This window comes from Sprattus sprattus (genome assembly GCF_963457725.1).
Source record: "Sprattus sprattus genome assembly, chromosome: 19".
Taxonomy (NCBI): domain Eukaryota; kingdom Metazoa; phylum Chordata; class Actinopteri; order Clupeiformes; family Clupeidae; genus Sprattus; species Sprattus sprattus.
Genome location: NC_137917.1, coordinates 21,594,896 through 21,616,293, shown reverse-complemented (window position 1 = coordinate 21,616,293; position 21,398 = coordinate 21,594,896). Strand labels below are relative to the sequence as shown.

General features: G+C 46.6%; 1 protein-coding gene across 1 annotated transcript in view; it reads left to right on the top strand.

Moving 5' to 3' along the window:
* Positions 1 to 5,047: 5,047 nt before the first annotated feature.
* thsd7ab (thrombospondin, type I, domain containing 7Ab) overlaps positions 5,048 to 21,398 on the top strand; it is a gene marked incomplete at both ends in the record, with an annotated part of 102,298 nt that continues 85,947 nt past the window's right edge. Inside the window, one exon of the mRNA XM_080858426.1 lies at positions 5,048 to 5,210. Coding sequence (XP_080714552.1) covers positions 5,048 to 5,210 — 163 coding nt within the window. The remainder of the gene's footprint in view (positions 5,211 to 21,398) is intronic.

Here is a 21,398-nt window from a genome sequence, read left to right as displayed (position 1 = left end):
TCTTGACATGTTTCAGGTTGTGAGGTTTATTGTATGAAATGAGTTTGTAGGCTCAGTACTGATGGTGGCAGGGGAGACTTTGGACCATACTGCCCTGTGGATCATCTGTTTAAGTAATTAGTTTGCCTTGGTGGCTTTAGAAGGGTCTGGGAACAATATAGCCTTCTCAACATGGACAGCACACTTGATTTATTGGTGTATTGGATTACTATACATCAGAGCTTTTCATCTCCTGCGTTGCAATTTAGCAACAAATTCAAATCATACACTGTCAGAACAATAAACAAAACTAATATATATATTTTTTAAAGTAATTTTTTTGTTTTTTTAATTGAGTTTGTAGCATAGGGAAAAACATTTTGGAGAAATCATGTCTTTCTCTATAACTTAATATATTTCACAGCATAGCATGCAAAGTGTTTTACACAGGATCTTACTGCTTGAACTGCCCTTTTATCACATCGAAATGGGACTAGGAGAATGTGGGTAGCTTATATGTCGACTTCAAATTACTAACTCAAAATCTTTTGTTGCCATTTCAAGTATGACCCTGAGTTAACGCCATCTATGACAATGAGCGAAAGCAATGTGATTTTTCTTTTCTTTCAAATCGCTCAGATACATTTAGTTTGAACATGTATTGTGTAATGCCGTCATGAATTGCTTCGAGGCACCAACTGAGGTAAAATACCCATGCTGTTGAGGATTTCGTTTTTTTTTTTTTTATTTTTTTTTTTTTACAGACAATTGAATCATGATTATGGTTCATGCGGGTTCGTAGTTTTCCCTGCCCGTCTTATTTGAGTGAGTCACAGACGAGAGACGTGCTCGTGGCGAGTCCTCTACTGCCAGCCTGGTTTGACTTTGGCACTGCTGTCACTGTCCTTAGAGTCTTAACTCGTGTACGGTACACTAATCTTCCCCAGCAGAGCCTGACAGGCATCCACATTCCTTTAAGAGACGGAGGAGAAGAAGCAGCAAGAGACGAGGCTGCAGCCCCTCCCTCGTCTCTGCATGACATCGTTTCGAGACTAGAAATATTTCTATGCTCGGACAACTTAGAAAAATATGGATGGACACTACAGAAAATCGTGCAAAATATAAAATGTGATGCAAGAGCGAAAACATTTCAGTGCACATTGGTATCTGTGGTCCTGTCGCATGAGGCTTTTCTGTCTCTCTCTGTCATGAGTCATACCCATGAGGCATTCTCATGAGACATACATACTGATGTCTCCGAGAACATAAAGATACCACGACATGATTTATATGAGACTACAGATTTTTAATTATAATACCTTGATTATTCAAAGAAACTACGAGACCAGGATATTTCAGGCTAGTGACTAAATCAGTATCTTGATATTGTGACCTGACTGTTGCTTTTGCGTTGTGGCGGAGCGGATGAGATTATTGCGGTGGCTTTGGTTACAGTCCACTTATAGACTTTTTTAATCAATGGAGCGGAACATATCAGCAGCTCTAAACACACACACACACACACACACACACACACACACACACACCTAAATAAAGGAAACCGAGTTTTTTTAAACTTGTGCAGAGGAGGTTGGACACAATGCTACCCATTACTCCCTTTATAGTTTTCCTGCAGTGTGGCCAGGATAGCTTTTCTTTTGAAGCTGTGCATTTTAAAGCGCTGGGTTAATTTGAATCAATATCCTAATGAATCATCTCCATTGGTTTTAGTCCCCTGTGGTTTGAATTGAGGCTGAATTGCGGGCGAAGTGGAATACATCCGTGCTGGTTGGCGGCTGTTTGGCATCTCCACTGGGAAGTGGTCGCTCTGGGACAAACAAACAAGCTGTTTATCTGGCCCAGTTAAGGACTTGTGCGAGCAAGAATCCCATGAGATTACGCCATGAAGCGCTGCGTATCATGATGGGAATATGGATTTAAAACCGGCCCCTCCTCCTGCTGCAGCCGCTACTGCTGCACCTCCTTCAACTTCTCCTCTAGTTTTAAACGTTCATTCCCCCTTCATTAGTTCTCACAGTGTTGGTGCCCGTTCCTGTTTAGGTAGATTTTGTCCCTCACTTCCAAATCGCAAAGTGTCTTTAATCAAATTATGTCTCCTTCCTAGGGAACCTCTGCAGGTTCCTAGGCAACTGTTTTGGGGAAAAAAACCTTTAAAAAAAAAAACACCAACCAACCAACCAACCAAAACCTCCCAAAAATCCCCTGCCCTGAACACAAACCCTGCAAAACAAAACAACAAACCCTGCTCTCTGCATTTCAAGGATCAAAGCTCTTTGCTCCACTGGATTGTCAAACGAGGGTTGATTTCTTTGTATTGTTTTTCTCCTTTCCAAAGGGTGTTTCACGCTACCGGGGGAAGGGATACAGACCCCCGGGTGATAAATGTCCTGTAACATTAAGTGGGGCAGGTTGCTTGGCGGGGCAGCTCGTCCAGGGTTCACTCACTGCCAGTGGCTCCAGTGGTGCAGCCGACCGAGGGAAGAGTAACACCCTCCCCCCCCCCCCCCCCCCCCCCCCCCCCGACACACACACACACACACACACACACACACACACAAACCCCCCAGGCCCCAGTCAGTGCACATCGTGCTGACAGACACTCCACCAAAACACCATTCATAAAAAGCACACAGCCGCATGAATTTTGCATGGCTTTAATTGAGCGAGGGCGTTGGTAAATAATTTACCCAACTTGTGGTACGCTTACTGTGTATACAGTATTCCTTATAAAAACAGCTACAAAAATAAAGGGCGAAGGGCCATAATTTCTTTAAAAAACACAAGTTATTAGAGCAGTATTGTTTTATTCATGATCTTCTATTGTTTGAAATTAATGCGATTGTTACCATCAGGGGTGGGGGGCATGCAGGCTCTGAGCTCTGTAAAGCGCCTTGAGACAGGTTTATTGTTTTGGCGCTCTATAAATAATGTTGAATTGAATTGATCAAGCATGTGGTTTAAGCAGCAGAGCTGAAATGTTAACAAAAGCTGAGTTGGCTGGACCTTCAGCCAATGCATTTACTGTTCTTTCAAGCATGTTTGTGAGCCAATCAGAATGCTGCCGAGTCTCCAGAGGACAGTGGGCTTTTTACAAGCTCGTGAAATACTGTGGTCCACAGCTGATTTACGGTTAATTTATAATTTTTCCTTTCGTGGTTGCATTTGTCATCAGTTATTCTAAATGTCGAAAAAAATCTCTTTAAAATGTAGTCTTTGATACAGTGTGACGCATACCAACAGACTGAAGTTTACTTTAGCTTGGACAATGTGTTTTTACGATTCTGTACAGTAGCTCTGAGTAAATCACAGAGGCTTCAGTCTCTCCACACCAGCCCAGCACAATAAGTCACAAGTGAAGTTGCTATTCGTCATCTATATTGCTTGTCTCACTTAGCTTTTTTTCTCCCTAAGCTCCCTCTCCCTCCCTCCCTCTCTCTCTCTCTCTCTCTCTCCCTCTCTCCCTCTCCCTATCTCTCCCTCCTCTCTCTCTCCCCTCTCTCTCTTTCTCTCTTTCTCTCCCTCTCTCTCCCTCCTCTCTCTCTCCCTCCTCTCTCTCTCTCTCTCCCTCTCTCTCCATCCCTCTCTCTCCCTCCTCTCTCTCCCTCTCTCTCTCTCTCTTTCTCTCTCCCTCCTCTCTCCCTCCTCTCTCCCTCTCTCTCTCCCCCCTCTCTCTCTCTCTCCCTCCTCTCTCTCTCTCTCCCTCTCTCTCCATCCCTCTCTCTCTCTCCCTCCTCTCTCCCTCTCCCCCCTCTCTCTCCCTCCTCTCTCTCCCCCCTCTCTCTCTCCCTCCTCTCTCTCTCTCCCTCTCTCTCCATCCCTCTCTCTCTCTCTCCCTCCTCTCTCCCTCTCTCTCTCTCCCCCCCTCTCTCTCTCCCTCCTCTCTCTCCCCCCCCCTCTCTCTCCCTCCTCTCTCTCTCTCTCCCTCTCTCTCCATCCCTCTCTCTCTCTCTCCCTCTCCCCACTCTCCCTTTCCCTCTTCCTCTCCCCCCCCCCTCTCTCTCCCTCCCCCTCTCACAGACGCTCCCTCCCTCAGAGGCTCTTTGCATGCCACCGTCTTCGGATGGCTCTCTCTCGCCGCCGGTCCTTTGAGCCCCCATCCTTACACATCAGAGGGTAACGAGGAGAGAGAGAGAGAGAGAGAGAGAGAGAGACAGACATACAGAGACAGGAAGGGAGGGAGAGAAGAGACAGAGAGAGAGAGTGGAAGGAAGGCAGGGAGCGAAAAAGAGACGACGAGTGGGAATGCATTGAGGTAAAGAGAGAGAGAGAGAGAGTGTGAGTGAGTAAGAGCGGACGAAAGAGTGAGAGCAAGTAACGGGGAGGTGCTGAAAGATGGGGAGAAAGAGAGAGTAAAAAGCAAAGGAGTAAGTGAAGGCAGGAGAGATAGAGGTAGAGCACAAGAGAGCGTAGTGAGGAGAGCGAGATAGAGAGAGAGAGAGGGAGAGACTTAGAGGGAGGTGAGAGAGAGAGAGAGGGAGGGAGAGACTTAGAGGGAGGTAAGAGAGAGAGAGAGAGAGAGAGGGAGAGACTTAGAGAGAGAGAGAGAGAGAGAGAGAGGGAGGGAGGGAGGGGAGGTGCTGCGTTAGCCGCAGTCAGAAGGCAGCAGTAGCAGCAGTAGCAGTAGCGGTGCACGCTGCTCCCGGCTCTTTCTCTCTCCATTGTTCCCCCGTGACAGCCGGAGCTCGATCCCCCCTCGTTCCCTTCCCTTCCCGCCAGCTTACAGAGGAGCACGCGGAGGAGGAGGAGGAGGAGGAAGAGGAAGAGGGAGAAACAGAAGAAGGACAAGAGGAGGAATCTGTCACCCCATCCCTGCCCTTCAAAACAGGGAACTGTCAGGACCCATCTCCCCAGCAACACTCTTTTTCCTTTCCTCTTTTCTGTGGAACCTAAGTGCTGATTTGTTTTTGAGTTTTTTGGCTTCCCCTCCCTCCCTTTTTTTTTTTTTTTTTTTTGCGGTGGCTGTTGTTGTTTTGTGGTTGTGGCTGTTGTTGTTTTGGGTTTTTTTGGTCCATCTTTCTGTCAGTCGTCTGGAATTTACGAGCTTTTGATGGGAGCCATGGGGCTGGAGGGAAAAAGTAGAAGGACAGCCAGCACCTGGCCCTGCCCTGGCCTCCGCCGCCTGTGGAGGATACTCCTGCTGCTCTCGGAGATCTGGACGGTGCACGCTCAGACGTCAGAGGAACCCAAGTCACAGTACTTCTGGGAAACAGGTAGGCAAGGTTACTTATTTTACCTGAAGGCTACCCATACAGTAATGCACCTCTGTAATACAAACAGGCATGTCTACGGGTCAAGTTGTTGAGCTTCTCTGATTGTGTTGTCTGAAATGGAGTATACTCTCTTCATGGGTATTGTGTGGGTGGATGAATATTTTGTTTTTCCTTTCCTGAGTGAACTGCTTTTTTTTCTTTATTGGTTTGTTCTACACCCACGTCAGTCATATCCCCTTTCCCTGTGAGCATACAAGATGTTTTTGCAATTTGAGCCAGAGATGCAGGCATAAGTGCATATTACATGGGTATTATCTGTCGGTTTTGCCACTGAGAAGCTTTGAAAATTGATCTCTGGAGAGCTTCTCACATCAAGTATCTCAAGTGTGTCGGTTGGCTCTGGAGAGATAAAACGATTCAGAGACAAATTCAGTCAGACGACGGGAGGAGATAAACAGATGTTCCGGCATCCTCTGCTCGGTGTGCGCGTCAAGTCAAGGAGCTGCGTGGAATGGGAGTCCTGGAAAGTATTAATTGAACACACACTTCATTTTTTGTAAGCAGGGAAAGAGAGCACTTTATGAGAAAATATGTGGTTTAATATTGATTTACCCCGCCGGCGGTGTCATTTTTTTTGACGTCTCGCTATTGATTGTTGCAGATCAATGCCAATGAGGGGCCATGAAATGATACGTTAGCTAAATCACAGCAGTGTAATAAGGTTTATGTCTGAATCACATAATTTACTATGTATGACTGCACAAAGAGAGGCTTTATCAGCCAGTGCATAAAGGAACATGACCAAAAGGGCTCAGATGATACTGAAGGACTACATGCACTTTGGGCATGTTCAGGATGGTCCAAACCCCTGCAGATTGAGGCTCGCCCCGCTGTCCGGTGTGGTCCCTTGACCGGACGGTCCAGATCTCGAAGCGACGCAACGTTTGCCTCTGTGCTCGTGAATTTTTAAAGAGGATGTAGCTGAGTAAGGAGATTAAAGGGGCTGGGATTTATACTGTGAAAACATCCCGTAGAGCGGGGATAGAGAGACATGGAGCGCTGGGCAAACTTAACCTACATATTTCCCCCCGCAGGTCACAGTAATTATGCTTTTCGCCTCCGACGCAGACAAATCAAAAAAAGAAAGAAAAACCCCTTGCAGCGAAGCACTCTGCATTTTATTTAATAACGAGACCAAAGCAAAGCTACCTTTCTTTTTTGTGGGGGGTTTATTTCAAATACGTCTAATCAAGAGCAGGCTTTTTTTTTCCTCTTCCAAGTGGGGTTTCTCTCTTATTGCAGAGGTGGAGGACATTTTGTGTGTCAAGTGCTTTGACAAAAGCACCACCAGCCAGCCGCAGCGCTTCGGCACTGGCACTACAGCTAAAGCGTTCTCCTATTGATACGTACATCCATCCTGAAGCTCCATATAGGAGCCATATCTCCCTTGTTAGTTCAGGGACTCATAAAATGCAGTAACTGTTGACGCACAACTGAAGGAGAGGAAAAAGAGAGAGATGCGGGGGGGGGGGGGGGGAGCTCAGAGGTGAAGGGAGGAGGCAGTTATGACATGTGACGTATGCATAATGAATCAGACCAGAGGCAGGGGCTCTGTGCTCTAACCTGTGGGGATGGAGGCTGGCATCGCATTTTATTGGCCTCTAAGGAGATGCAGCCGGGACTGCTGTCTGGGGGGTGATGACAGGCACCTCGCTCGTGATTTCCCCCTTGAAGAGGATATTTACATGCCGACAGAGAGAGAGAGAGAGAGAGAGAGAGAGAGAGAGAGAGAGAGAGAGAGAGAGCTAAAGGGGAATGCTCCTGGATGTAATGCAGACGATAAGGGCGTGTGTGTGTGTGTGTGTGTGTGTGTGTGTGTGTGTGTGTGTGTGTGTCTGGTGTGTGTGTGTGTGTGTGTGTGTGTGTGTGTGTAATTATTTAAGGCGCTGATGAGGGACACAGTGGTTGTGATGAGTAGAAGCTGTTAAATGCTGGCATCACACATCTCTGATCGTCATCAGGCAACTAGAAGAAAGTGCTTTGTCACCTGGGGGTTTCCGATTGCTTTTTTCATCCCCGTCGCGGTGCAGACTAATCCTCAGGGATGGAACAAACGCTTGGAAAGGTTGCAATCAATGTAATCAGGCCATCTATGTGCATCATAGGAGGACAGGGATTGGCAGGTGTGGGCTGTACTCACTGTTCTCAATAGCGCAGAATAGCCCACGCAGATGGAGCGTTTAAGCAAAGTGATTGAGGCTGAATGCTGTTCTGAGCAGGCAGGTTGAGCTGCCTCCCATGCTTTGCCTTGTAGGGTCCTCCCTGGGTTTCAAGTGTCATAGTGCATCTCGGCTGCCTCTGATCTCTGGGTGAGGTCTTGTGGCATGTTAAATTGCCCCTTCAGAATCGTCCATGGAGAATACGGGCGTAATTCAATCTACTCGTCATGTCCCCGCTCTCGCCCTCCAATCAGGAACCACACGGACCCCTTTCTGGCCACTAGCCCGTGCTGGAGCCCCTGACCCTCTTCCATGCAGATCTCTCAGCACGTCCCTTTCAGTGTTTCCGCTTGACTCAAGCAAGCGAAGCCAAATATTTGACTCTTCCGAAGAAGATGCAAGATCAATGTGACATGGAAGAGGCAAACGAGACACCTCTTCCGCTCAATCAATCAATCAATCAATCAATCAAACTGTATTTGTACGGCACATTTCATACCAGGAGGTAACACAATGCGCCTCACAGAAGGAAAAGATTTCCAGAAATAAAACAGGAAATGGCGAACTAACCACACTGGCACGATCGTATTTATAAATGACTGGCACTCAAGTGTCCCTGATGAACAGTGTGCAATTCTCTCTCCTCCGAGACTCACAATTGTCATCACAAACACAAGCCGACTTATTGGCCTGTCACACCAAATGTAGACGGCTCCCATAACTTTAAATGAGCTCTGTTTTAAATTGGATTGAAACTGAGTTCTTAACAGACATCAGATAAGGCACGGGGGCTGAAAATGGAGCTGACTTGCTGTGTGTGTATTTATAATTACTTTCTGATTGACGAAACTAGGTGCTGAGGCTCTCACAGCATGCTGATACTGGGGCAGGGCTGCTCAGGGGACCAGTGGACTTAATACATTTGGGCCTCTTGATAGCACCGGTTAAACGACATTTTATGGACAAGAGGGTCACCCGCACCGCACATTTCAGGAACGCACATGCATGTAAAAACATGCACCTGCGCAACAAAACATGCATTTCCTACTACAAATGCAATGCAAACACACACGCAGGAACACACAGGCACACAAACACACACACACACACACACACACACATACATACACACACACACACACACACACACACACACACAATCACACACATTGAAAGACACACACAGGCACACACAATCACCTCCTCCGTCAACCCAGGACTGTATTCTTTTTCCGGCTTCATTCTCTGCACGCCTCATTAGTTTCCTGCAGTCGGGTGACACTCTGAGGCAGGGAAAGGGGAACCGTCAGCATCCTGCCAGCGAGTCTGCTCCTTAGAAACCAGAGTAATTACCGGGAAGTAAAGTCAATATGACTGCTCATGGCCAGCGTCCTCCTCTTAGTGCCCCTGTCTCCCACTCAGGCCTCCCTCTGCATGCAGATCAGACCATGGGGGGCGGGAGAGGCAGGAGAGACCTCAGTCAGCCCATCAGCAGCATGAAGGGCGGGAGAGGCAAGAGAGACCTCAGTCAGCCCATCAGCAGCATGAGGGCCGGGAGAGGCAGGAGAGACCTCCGTCAGCCCACCAGCACCATGGGCACTCCTTGGGCGTAGAAGTGCACAGTTACCAAATCAGAGAAGAAACATTACAGTGAAATAGCAACAGTATTGGCACTCTGACCGCCGGCTCTGATTGAACTTGGCAGCGTTTGTTTTTCTCCTAATCTCCCAATTGACCCAATCAGATAAGAGTTTGTTCTCATTGTGTGCCGTGCACTTTGGAGAAGAAATCTGGTTATTGGACTCTCAACGTCCCTGGCTAATTGGCAATTATCATAATAATAATAATAATACATTTTATTTATAGGGCGCCTTTCAAGAAACCCAAGGTCTTACAACAGTCAATAATACATTTAAAAAATATTTTTAAAATGCACAAAGCAGAGCAGCAGCAGAGCAACAACTTGAGTTGACAGGAACTTTAAAGGATATAGGCCTGCCTAAACAGGTGTGTTTTGATGTGAGATTTAAAAAGAGAGATTGAATTAGGGTTTATAGCTCTGTCTGCTCAGCACACACCAGAGGCTCCCCTGACCAGCCCACGCCTGTGCGAGTGGTTGTGGTGTTTTGTACTGCCCCACACACACACACAAGCCTTTCCTATCTGGATTGTGGGAGACTCTTGACTCTTCCCTCCACATGGCCTGATCTCTAGCTCCGCCGGCTTGAGAGAGCCCTCATGTTTATCCTCCCCCTTATAAGCCTCATTAGGACTTCCAGAACGTTCCCTTAATCACTCTTAAAGGGCTCTCTGAGGGAGAGGCGGTGGCAGCCACTGCACACCTCCAGTGTTGTTCATGCCGTAAGCCTGGGGGACCAAACCTCCAGTGTTGTTCATGCCGTAAGCCCGGGGGACCAAACCTCCAGTGTTGTTCATGCCGTAAGCCCGGGGGACCAAACCTCCAGTGTTGGTCATGCCGTAAGCCCGGGGGACCAAACCTCCAGTGTTGTTCATGCCGTAAGCATATGTTTGAAGGCCAGTAAGCAGATGCATTGTGGGAACTCAAACACCTCCAGTGTTGTTCATGCCGTAAGCCCGGGGGACCAAACCTCCAGTGTTGGTCATGCCGTAAGCCCGGGGGACCAAACCTCCAGTGTTGTTCATGCCGTAAGCATATGTTTGAAGGCCAGTAAGCAGATGCATTGTGGGAACTCAAACACCTCCAGTGCTGGTCATGCCGTAAGCCCGTCGGACGCACTGCCATATGTTTGACGGCCAGTAAGCAGATGCATTGTGGGAACTCAAACGTGCACAACATACACACACACACATACAGTGTACCATGCTTCAGAATTTTGAAACCACATCCTGGAAGTTCCTAATGCCTGAGATGCATAGGCTGAAATTGAGCTGTGTGTGATTGGTCAGGTCTGACGTGGCTCTGAAGTAAGTTGTCTTCAACATTTAGTTTGAGGATTCATTTTACTGTGACCCTTTAAAGCCCTCATTTTCATAGCACCTTGGGGGCCGATGAGCCCCAGAAATGCTATTGGTCGACGGCTCCAATCCCCCCCACCCCCACCGGTAAAAAAATACCCTGATATTTAGGACATGCATAATGATGAGTGAGTTCAGTTCAGTTGTCCTCATGATTTCATCCGGCGGTGTTTTCAAAAAAACAAGCTGAGGGATGCTTTTTTTATTGGACATCGTTTGCAGGCATGGCCTCCTGTATGCTGTGACAGCAAGATTTAGAGGGAAATCTGGCTGTAAATATGAAATATGTGCTGAATTTCCAAAAAGTGGGGAAAATACTACACGATAACATCATCGGTACTCTAGCATGATTTACATCTTTGCAAAGAGTGGCAAAACTGTACACCGTCCGTGTTCTTAAACTTAATCTACCTTGAAACAGGCATTGGCAGATAGTATTTCTGCTAGAGATGGAGACCGCTCTCCGTATGGAAACTGTCAGTGTAGAGAGAACGGAAGTGCTGTTTACCTAAGACTTGGATACAGTCCAGTGTCTGTGTGTGGGAATGCTAATGCGTTTCAACACTTCAGATCATTACATCTCTCATAAAGACACACAAAAAAAAGCTTCAGTCATTAGGTCCCCGGAGCGGGGCTGTAACTGCGAGACACGCTCCGAGGAGGGAGAGATGAGTGTGGAAACGAGTGCTCTGTTTCCGTCGTGCCCTCTGCAGATGTGCATTACTGGAGATACCAACAGAGTTTATGTGGAGAAAAAAAAAAACACGGAGCTAAATTATGTTGTCAGGCTCGTGGATGAGAGTGAATTACGAGCTCCCCCCTAGATTCGCCTTTTTGACAAATGGCTCATAAACGGCAATGATTCCAACATTATGAGCTCTCATATTGAGGAACGGCAGTAGGGTGTAATTTGCATGATGCTGTCTTACAAGGTCCTCCCTTGGTAGTAGCGGGGGGGACTCTACATTACACAGTTTGTTTACATGCCTACAATGCATCGGTCCTACAGAGAGCCTGCGCGTTTAAATGGACAGCCCATTATCGAGATGCCCTTTCCCCAAGTCAATAGAGCAGTCGTCGTGGCCTTGTGAGGTTTGTTTAATCTAAATGGTCAGGGCTTACACTAAAACCAAGTTATTACACATGTGGCGGAGCCGTGCGGATTATAGATTATTCTTCATCTATAAACTTTATTTAGAGAGAGCGTAAGAGGATTTGCCCATTATATGATATTGTAGCATATTCCCAAGGAGGAGACCATATGATCATTATGAATCCATGGCGCTGGGTGTGCTGCTTTGTGCATGTTATTACTTCTGGCTGGGAGGTTATGTTTGTTTCTCTGTCTGTTTGTCAGCAGGACTACACGAAAATTACCGAGATGATTTTCTTGAAACTTGGTTGAGGGGTGTAGCATGGGCCGAAGGAGAACCCGTTCCATTTTGGAGCGGAGCCGAATCATTATTTGCAAATTCCTTTTCACTTTTGTTAATATTGCGAGCTATTTGAGGTACTTTCGGTTCCAATAAGCTTTGAGTGCCTTGAATACGAGGATTAGTTACTTGTCTGTTGGGACACTGGTCATGTCTACTACCGTGCACTGGAGCTCTGCACACTGTATTGCAGTGTACTTTGTAAAGTGCGCGATAGTAGACATACCTACTGTGTGTCAAACAAGAAAGCAGTTATGGTTGAAAAGGCTGCTTCTTTCAGACCAGGGGTCAGATAAGGTGCAGTTTCTACACTACCTTTCATGTAGCTTGTATAATAGACAATCTCCAAAGCACCTGCTTCTTCAAAAGTGTGTTATCCATGTTTGAATAGTCTTAATCTGTGTTTTACATCCTACTCTAAGCACCCATTCAGCGATGGGTTGATGGTACCAAGCAAAGCGGTTGTCACTTTCAAAGGCAGAGGCTTGCCTTAATGCTGAGGCTGTCATCTGTGTGGCAAACCCTCAGTGTTGGGAAGGATACTTTGAAAACGTATTCCGTTACAGAATACAGAATACATGCCCAAAAATCAAATCAAACCATCAAATCCTGCTTACTAAACAGGCCTTTTCTGGTGTGTTCTTCTGTTCCAACTGGCTGAATGTGAAAAATGTTTCATCTGTGTGGCAAACGCTATGCTATTCAAGGACCTGTATGTGACTGTTTTCATTCAGGCTGTACCCCAATGCAGGAGATTTAGATGTCTTCTCTCTTACTCTCTCTCTCTCTCTCTCTCTCTTTCCTCTCTCTCTCTCTCACTCTCTCACTCTCTCTCCCTCTCTCTCTCTGTATGTGTGTTTTCATTCAGGCTGTACCCCAATGCAGGAGATTTAGATGTCTTCTCTCTTACTCTCTCTCTCTCTCTCTCTCTCTCTTTCCTCTCTCTCTCTCTCTCTCTCTCTCTCTCTCTCTCTCTCTCTCCCTCTCTCTCTCTCTGTATGTGTGTTTTCATTCAGGCTGCACCCCAATGCAGGAGAGGAAAAAGGCTGCACTTCAGGCAGACTTTTCTGTGGCATTCTAAATGGCATATTGCTTCCCTGGAGAATAAGGTATCTCTGGCGTAGGCCCACGTTTTCTCTCTTTCTCTCTCAGTGGCAAGGCAGAAATGGATTCCATTTGTGAGAGCAGTGACATTTAGTCAGCAGCCCTGTTAGTTGCAGTACCACAGAGAGAGAGAGAGAGAGAGAGAGAGAGAGAGAGAGAGAGAGAGGAAGAGGAAGAGCGAGAGACGGTGTGTGTGTGTCAGCAACACTGTTAGTTGCAGTACCACAGAGAGAGAGATAGAGAGAGAGAGAGAGAGGAAGAGAGAGAGAGAGAGACGGTGTGTGTGTCACCACAGACCATCCTGTTATCCCACCATGAGGATCATTCAGAGATGTTGTGATGCCGCCATAAATAGAAGCCTGCCTGTGTGTTTGCTTGTGCTTAACCAAGAGGGCAGTGGGTTGTGAAACGAGATCCCATGATCTGCCTGTGATTAGTATGGTTTATGGATGACCATCGTGCTAAGTATGTTGCAGCAGGGTACTATTATTTTATGAGTGTCGTTGCACAGGTCTTGTTATGAAACAAATTAGCCTGTCACACCAGCTAGGGCTGTTTGATAGAGGGCTATGATGTAGGGAATTAATGGCTTAAAGCTTGCATGATGTTAGCACGGGGATGAAGCATTTTAATGAGCCTAATTGGAGCCAAGGAAGGTAATTTTGCTCTGTGGCCTCTCAGTGTGGATGTGGTGGGGACGGTATTGCTGATGTTGTCGACTGTTCCTCAGGCAGCCGTGTGGCTTGTGCGGTTGCCTCCATCCCCACCCCCGCCCCAGTAGTGGCACAATCTTTACTGTCAGTTCCTCACCGGCCCGGCTAATCACTTCTGACAGTCCCCTGGATTACGGGTTCCTGGGCAGATGGCTACGGGGTGAGCAGACCTTTACAAGGCTGACCTGCCTCTCTGTACTCTCCCTTTCTCACACTCTCCCTTTCTTTATCTCTCTCTCCCTTTCTCACACTCTCCCTTTCTTTATCTCTCTCTCCCTTTCTCACACTCTCCCTTTCTTTATCTCTCTCTCCCTTTCTCACACTCTCCCTTTCTTTATCTCTCTCTCCCATTCTCACACTCTTCCTTTCTTTATCTCTCTGTCCCTTTCTTTATCTCTCTCTCCCTTTCTCTTTCCCTTTCTTCTCTCTCTCCCTCTCAGGCCTCTGCCTCATGTTTTTTTCTTTGCTTTTCTCTATCCTTTTCTGTCTCCGTATTCTCTATTCTTCTCACCCATCCCTTTTCTGTTTTGTTTTCCTGGGTTATCCTTGCTTTGTCTCTATGTTCATGCTCTCCCTCTCCCTCTCCCTTCTCTCCTTGCTCTCCTTCTCCCTGCTCTACCTTTCCTTGTCTCTCCCTGCTCTCCCTCTCCTTGTCTCTCCCTCTCCTTGTCTTTCTCTCTTTGCCTCTGCATCCTTTTCTCTCAGTGTTCATTACCCTCTACACCCCGTACCCCCCCTTTTCTATTTCTTTTTTTCTTCCTGTATTTTCCCTCTCTCATTTTCTCTGTCTCCGCCTCTGCATTTTCGTCCTTTTCATGTTTCTGTCTCTTTCTTTCTGCCTTTCCTGTTACCTTCTTCCTCTCTCTCCCTCTTCCTGTCTGATTATTTCTCTCCGTCTCTCTCCCTCATCCCTCTCCTCATCCCCTCTCCTTCTCCTTGTGTAGGCTTCACACTCAGTCTATCTGTCTTATTCCCTCTCCTTCTCCTCACACTCAGAGACACTCAGGCCTCACGATCTGTCTTATTCCTTCCATCTCTGACTGCGTCTCACTGTTCTCTGTATATTGCTCTCTTTCACCCTCCCTGGTGCTATGTCTTGTTTTTCAAACATTATTGAATTTCATCCATCATTCCATCCAATCATTCATTCATCCATCCATCCATCCATCCATCCACCCAGCAGTTCCCAGCCCATGTTTTCAGGTCTTACTGGTGCCATTCAGACCCCTCTCTCACTAAGGCATCTCGCAGTGGCTGCTGAGCTAGTGCTTCTCTACACAGCTCCTCCTCTCCTCTCTTCTCCTCTCCTCTCCTCCCCTCTCCTCTCCTCTCTTCTCCTCTCCTCACCTCCCCTCTCCTCTCCTCTCCTCTCCTCTCCTCTCCTCTCCTCTCCTCTCCTCTCCTCTCCTCACCTCTCCTCACCTCTCCTCACCTCCCCTCTCCTCTCTTCTCCTCCCCTCTCCTCTCCTCTCCTCCCCTCTCCTCTCCTCCCCTCTCCTCTCCTCTCCTCCCCTCTCCTCTCCTCTCCTCTCCTCTCCTCACCTCCCCTCTCCTCTCTTCTCCTCTCCTCACCTCTCCTCTCCTCTCCTCTCCTCTCCTCTCCTCACCTCCCCTCTCCTCTCTTCTCCTCACCTCCCCTCTCCTCTCCTCTCCTCTCCTCTCCTCTCCTCTCCTCTCCTCTCCTCTCCTCTCCTCTCCTCTCCTCCTCTCCCCTCCTCTCCTCTCCTCTCCTCCCCTCCCCTCCCCTCCCCTCCCCTCCCCTCCCCTCTCCTTCTCCTCTCCTCCCCTCTCCTCTCCTCTCCTCTCCTCTCCTCTCTTCTCTCTTCTCCTCTCCTCTCCTCTCCTCTCCTCTCTTCTCCTCACCTCCCCTCTCCTCACCTCCTCTCCTCCCCTCCCCCTCATCTCTTCTCTACTCCTCTCCCCTCCTCTCCTCTCCTCTCCTCCCCTCCCCTTGTAAGCTCCACAGTGGGGTTCACAGCCTGCTCTTCACACCTCCATCCCCCAAGCAGTAGCCTCAGGGGCTCCTTCTCTCTCTCTCTCCTTCTCTCCATCCCTCCCTCTCTCTCTCTCTCTTTCCCTCCATCCCTCCCTCTCTCCAAGGTGGGAAAAAACCCCTTCTGCTCGCACTTCTAATTATAGTTCACCATACGCCTCAGACAGATTGTCAACAGAAATGACACTTCATTCGCTGTTCGCCTTTATTAATTCAGCCACTTCCCCCCCATCATCGCTCCCAAAGGTCTTTGATGTCATAGTTTACTTCGCTTGTAGATAGTGCAAGTAGAACTCATATTAAGCAGCCTTTAATAATGTATGAATGGTTTGAAAAGATCAGCTACACTCACACTGCCTGCTGACATGATTGATGACTCCTGAAATACTATGACAGGCATAAAGGCACACCGTAGAGGGCTTCTGCCAATCACGTCTGTTCATTTGTGTTCTGTCACTTTGAACAGATAGAGATATTTCCAGGGCTTGAGTTGAGGTGGGATCCCCAAAACACATCAAGAAGATTGGACAAAAAACATCCCCGTTCTAAATATATCATCCGTTTTGGATCAATGATAATAATGCTTGTTGGTTTCTGCCTAATGTTGTGGAAAAGTTGAGCCACATCTCAACAAACGATATACAATCATTTGGTTTTGAACAGCCCTGCAGGTGCTGGATCAATATCATCAGGCAATGAAAAATAAAAACAGTAATCATCTTTAATACCCAGAACTCATTATCATAATATTTGTTTACCTAAATTGCACGTTTACAGAACACAGTTCCTCTACCCAGGTTGGTTAACAGCCATCTCATCTCATCTCTTCCCTGGACAATGTAGTACTACATCACAGTGTTGTGAAATTACTTGATGGCTAAACCCAGGAGAACATTTTAACAGAACACAAGAAATCAGAAAGAACAAGCTAATAAACATGCCCAGCCATTCTCTCTAGGTTACCATGGTAACATCAACTGGTAACATCAACTGGTACTAAACTGGTAACATCAACTGCACTAAACTGGTAACATCAACTGCACTTAACTGGTAACATCAACTGCTACTAAACTGATTACGTGCATCAACTGGCAGTACACTGGTAACATCAACTGCACTAAACTGATTACATCAACTGGCAGTACACTGGTAACATTAACTGCACTAAACTGGAAACTTTCATCCAGAGCATGAGTCCTCACTTAACCCTACAGGCCTTCCTTTCCCGCTCTATAGCGCTCTCTGCTAGAAAGCTATGCATTGATTCTGATTTTACATTAACCTATACTTTTAGTCATTTAGCAGATGCTTTTGTCCAAAGCGACGGACAAGGGATATTTTGTTAGATGGGTTTCATAATTAACCACCACTTAAGAAGAGAAATCATAAATTCCCATTAAAGCGAATCATGAAGAAGTAAGGTAGACCATCCCAGGCATGTGCCCCACTGGATTTTTTATATTTTCATTTTATTTTGATTTAGGGTGGTCAAAATGATGTATTCAAATGTTTCGCACCCTATGATGCCCCTTGACCCCAATTCTGTCACTGTGAACCGCTCAGCAGCAACAATGTTAGATAGATATAGAGGCCACGCTGCGCTGCGGTAATCTGAGTTTTGATGTAGATGCTAGGTAGATGTGATTGTAGCATCCTATTTAATGTTGGTAAAGGAGAGCTGTGGGAATCTAAAGGCAGTGAGCTGAGTTTTATTCCATCATTATTTTAAAAAAAACAACAGAGAACCCCAGCCCTGTCCTTAGTCAGGAGGCTGATGGTGCTAGAGAAACAAAATCCTACCCTTGGCTATTAATGCCCCCCTCCCCCCCCCCCCCCCTCTCTAGTCAGTGTGGTAACAGGTTACATGTCCTTAGGCTAGTTGTGACGATGGGTCTTGCAAGGAGGCTGATGAGTTTGGAAATATAACCACTGCTCAGACTGAGCTTTATTTGGCAAAGGGACACTGCGTGTGGTGTTTTGGAAAGGGACACTGCTAGGTGTGATTGGCTCAGTCTCATCTGCTTCCTATGCATTGTGTTTGGAAATACAGCTATTGCCATGTTGGTTCCTTTCATCTGTGTCTTTATAATCTGTGTTCTCTAAATTAATTTGCAGTGTGCATACAGCCTTTGTGTTTCTATCCCCTGCAGTGGTTGGGTGAAGCAGCCTAGATTGAGCTCCTTTTCAATTAAAGTGGCTGCAGTGGAGAAAACAGCACAAATAAAAGAAATCTCTAAACAAATATACAGTGTTAACCTGTGGTAGATTAATGGGCTACAAAACTGATTTAGAGTTTTAAAATAGTCCCCCTTAAGTCTTTGAATATGTTTATGTCAACTTGCCAAATGTGTCAAAAAAAGAGTTTTTTTTTCCTGAAGAACCCCCATGCTCCCCGCTGTAATTGTGCCCCATCCCCCCGCCCCTTCCAAAGCCCTTTGGATTACATTGCCATCCCCAGTAGGGTATTTCCCTCTTAGATGTAGCTTCTGTAGCAGAGAAGCTGTATTATGGCCTAGTTAAGGCTTACCTGTTTGGAACTGGGTCAGTCAGTGTTGTGGCGTGCAGAGGAACTTTCAACCCACTGACCAAGATGCAGTAATTGAAAGTGTGCCAGAGCAAAAAAAACAAACAAACTAAAAAAAGCCATGCAAGCGCGCTACAGCGGAGCAACTGGTATCAAGAAGGAGAAGAAGACAAATAAGTACTGGGAATACTGCATATTGCACCAAAGTTACATAAGCATCTGGGCTCCACCATGCCAGGCTCCTCAGTTCCAGCCTGCTTGTGGGCTGTCCTACCTTTTGCCTCCTTATTATTTCTCCCAAGGAGAGGTTGCCAAGTATAAGTCACGCAAAGCCCTCTCCTCTCTTTGTATTGGTATAAGCGCATCCTTAATCTGACATGGGTGGGTTGACTGCCAGTGCATCCCACACAGTTCAACCTAGCAGCGGTGGCACACCAGTTTTTGGGTACGGCACTAGCTGTAGTGAAGATTGTGAGGGTTCTCTCTCTCTCTCTTTTTTTTTCGCGGAGAAGGGATTGGATTACATCGTTGTCACAGCTGTCCGTTATGGCACAAACCCCTTTTGCGGTGGTGACAGCCGCCACCATGGCAACGGCGGTGTGACGACTGTATTATGTTAAGCGTTCGCCTCGCTCGTCAGCTTTCCTTACTCTCTCTTTCTCTCTCTTACTCTCTCTTTCTCTCTCTTACTCTCTCTTTTTCTCTCTTACTCTCTCTTTTTCTCTCTTACTCTCTCTTTTTCTCTTTTGCTGTCTTGCGCTTGAGGAGTGCCCCTCTATACACTCTTCAGGTTGTACGTTTCACACAAAACCAGCTTTGATTCCTGTTGAATCAGTTAGCAGTTTAATTATGTGGGAGAAGTGCTGAGAAGAAAACAGAGCCATTGAGAGCGAGTTCATGCCAATGCACCTTTCCCATGACAACACTGGAGCTTTGGAGTGCATCTGGAGGTGCACACTCTCCAGTGTGTGTGTGTGTGTGTGTGTGTGTGTGTGTCTGTGACTACTTTCCTCTTTCTCTCTCTCTCTCCCTCTCTCTGTGTCTGTCTGTTTATGAGTTTGTGTCTGTGTGTATGTGTGTGTGTGTTTATTTGTGTGTGTGTGTGTGTGTGTGTGTGTGTGTGTGTGTGTGTGTGTGTGTGTGTGTGTGTGTATGTGTGTGTGTGTGTGTTTGTATGTGTGCAAGTGATAGAGAGAGAGAAAAAAAGAGGGTATTAGCTTCTGTGTGGAATATAGGTCAGTTAAAGATCCTGGTGTTAGTGAACCCTATGTGTGTCCCCCTGCAGAGCCTGGCTTTTGGGACCCATCCGCCCCCCTATCCCCCCCTCTGCCATTGGCCACTCATCAGCACAGGCTTCTCTTTGAAAAACACAGTAGTACAAAAACACCCACTGGTAATACATCTAAATCTGTCCAAAAAACCCCAGCAGGGAAGCTAGGCCCTGCTGCCCGGTCCGGATGGCTCTTCTCCATTAGGGATGACTGCCTCCTGATGAAATCTTTGCTTGGCCCACGGCAATTTTCAGAGGATTAATATTATTAAAGCCTTTTTCTTGCCACTATATGGTCACGCCTGACTGCTTTGCCTGTGTGTGTGTGTGTATATATGTGTGTGTGTGTGTGTGTGTGTGTGTGTGAGTGTAGGTGTATGCATGTGTGTTTCAGTGGCCTAGAGACACCAGGCAGCTGGTATTTACATGATCACAGATTGGATAGTAGAAGGCATGTGGAGGAGAGGATGGGAGGAAGAGAGAGAGAAGTCTGCCATTTACACCTCTTCCATTAAGTGTGATATTTCTGTGTGATGAACTGGTTTAAATCCAAGACGTGTTTGTTTCAAGGAAAGGACCAGTCCTAACCTTTAGCCACAGTGTGAATTCAAATCCTTGGAAAACTCCCTGATTCACACATCAGACAAAGTCCAGACATGGGCTTTAAGCTTCCCTACATTATGATTTTACTCCAATTTTTCTGCACCCCCCATTTTGACAGAAGCTCGGGGTGCGGACCACCGTCTGATCCTGGGGGAAAATCTGTTATGGGAACATGGTGCTGCTCAGCAGCGAGTCCTTTTGATCCCCCACCTGCTGGGGTGGTCTTTGAACAATGTTCTTTGGATTTAACTCAACTGACCCAGACCCAGCGCCCTGGCCACAAACAAACTTTCCTTGAAGATAACCCTGTATGACTCTCTGTACCTCTGTCTGTAAAGACCCAGATGAAATAGGCTCTACCTTCAGAGCATACCCTTACAACAGAGAAAAACATTGTTTTCAAAAGGAAACCTTCCTGGATTATTTCATTTCGAGCCAATAAGTCGTGACATCCGATTGAAGATTTGTCAGATTTCTGCCATTTCCGTAAAAGGCTTGACGACTTGACGCTCACCACCAAAATGTTGACTGTTTAGTTTCTGATGAGCTTAATTAAAGATTAAGGTGGCATTGATTAGGGCAAAAAAAGCGTACACCTGCATCAGCTCTTCAAAACATCTCTTAGCCCCATTCCTCTGCTAAACTCCCTGTCAAATACAATTGGCCAAAATGTGTGAGAGTAGTATTGTTGAATTCATTTGATTCAATCTGGAATGAAATATGAAATTTAAAAAAATCACTTTAAAGTTGTATGTCCTGGTCTGGCGAGAAATGCAATCGTCAGGTCTAAGGTGAGGAGCACAACAAAGGTGACACCTGGAATGTGTAAATCTCTCTCTCTCTCTCTCTCTCTGTCTCACACACTCAAGCTAAGAATACTAAGCTTCCACCATGCTTACTTGTCATAAAAACAACAACATAAAAACAAAGGGAAGCACTCCCCATGTTTACGTCGGAGTGTGTCCTCTTGCACGTCCATCTCATCATGCTGTCATGACATATACACTGACCCTGTTTGGCTTCTTGTATGAGTCGAGCTCTTGAGTTCTTATTGCAACCCAAAGTGCAAATGTCCCCACTGTTAAGGCAACCGTTAGGGACTCCATTTCGCCAGCGTGCTCATTCAACAGGATTTAGGCCCAAGCTTATTAACAGTATGTTAATCCTCACTCTTGCAAGGTCGTTTGCCTCCCCCGGCTTACTCCAGCAGTCACATGTCACAACAAAAGCACCCTGTGTCCACTATCCTGGAGGTTTTTTTTTTTTTTTTTTTTACAATAATTGCGCTACTTGGTTAGGCAGATATAATGTTTTCAATTAAGTCAGTGTTAA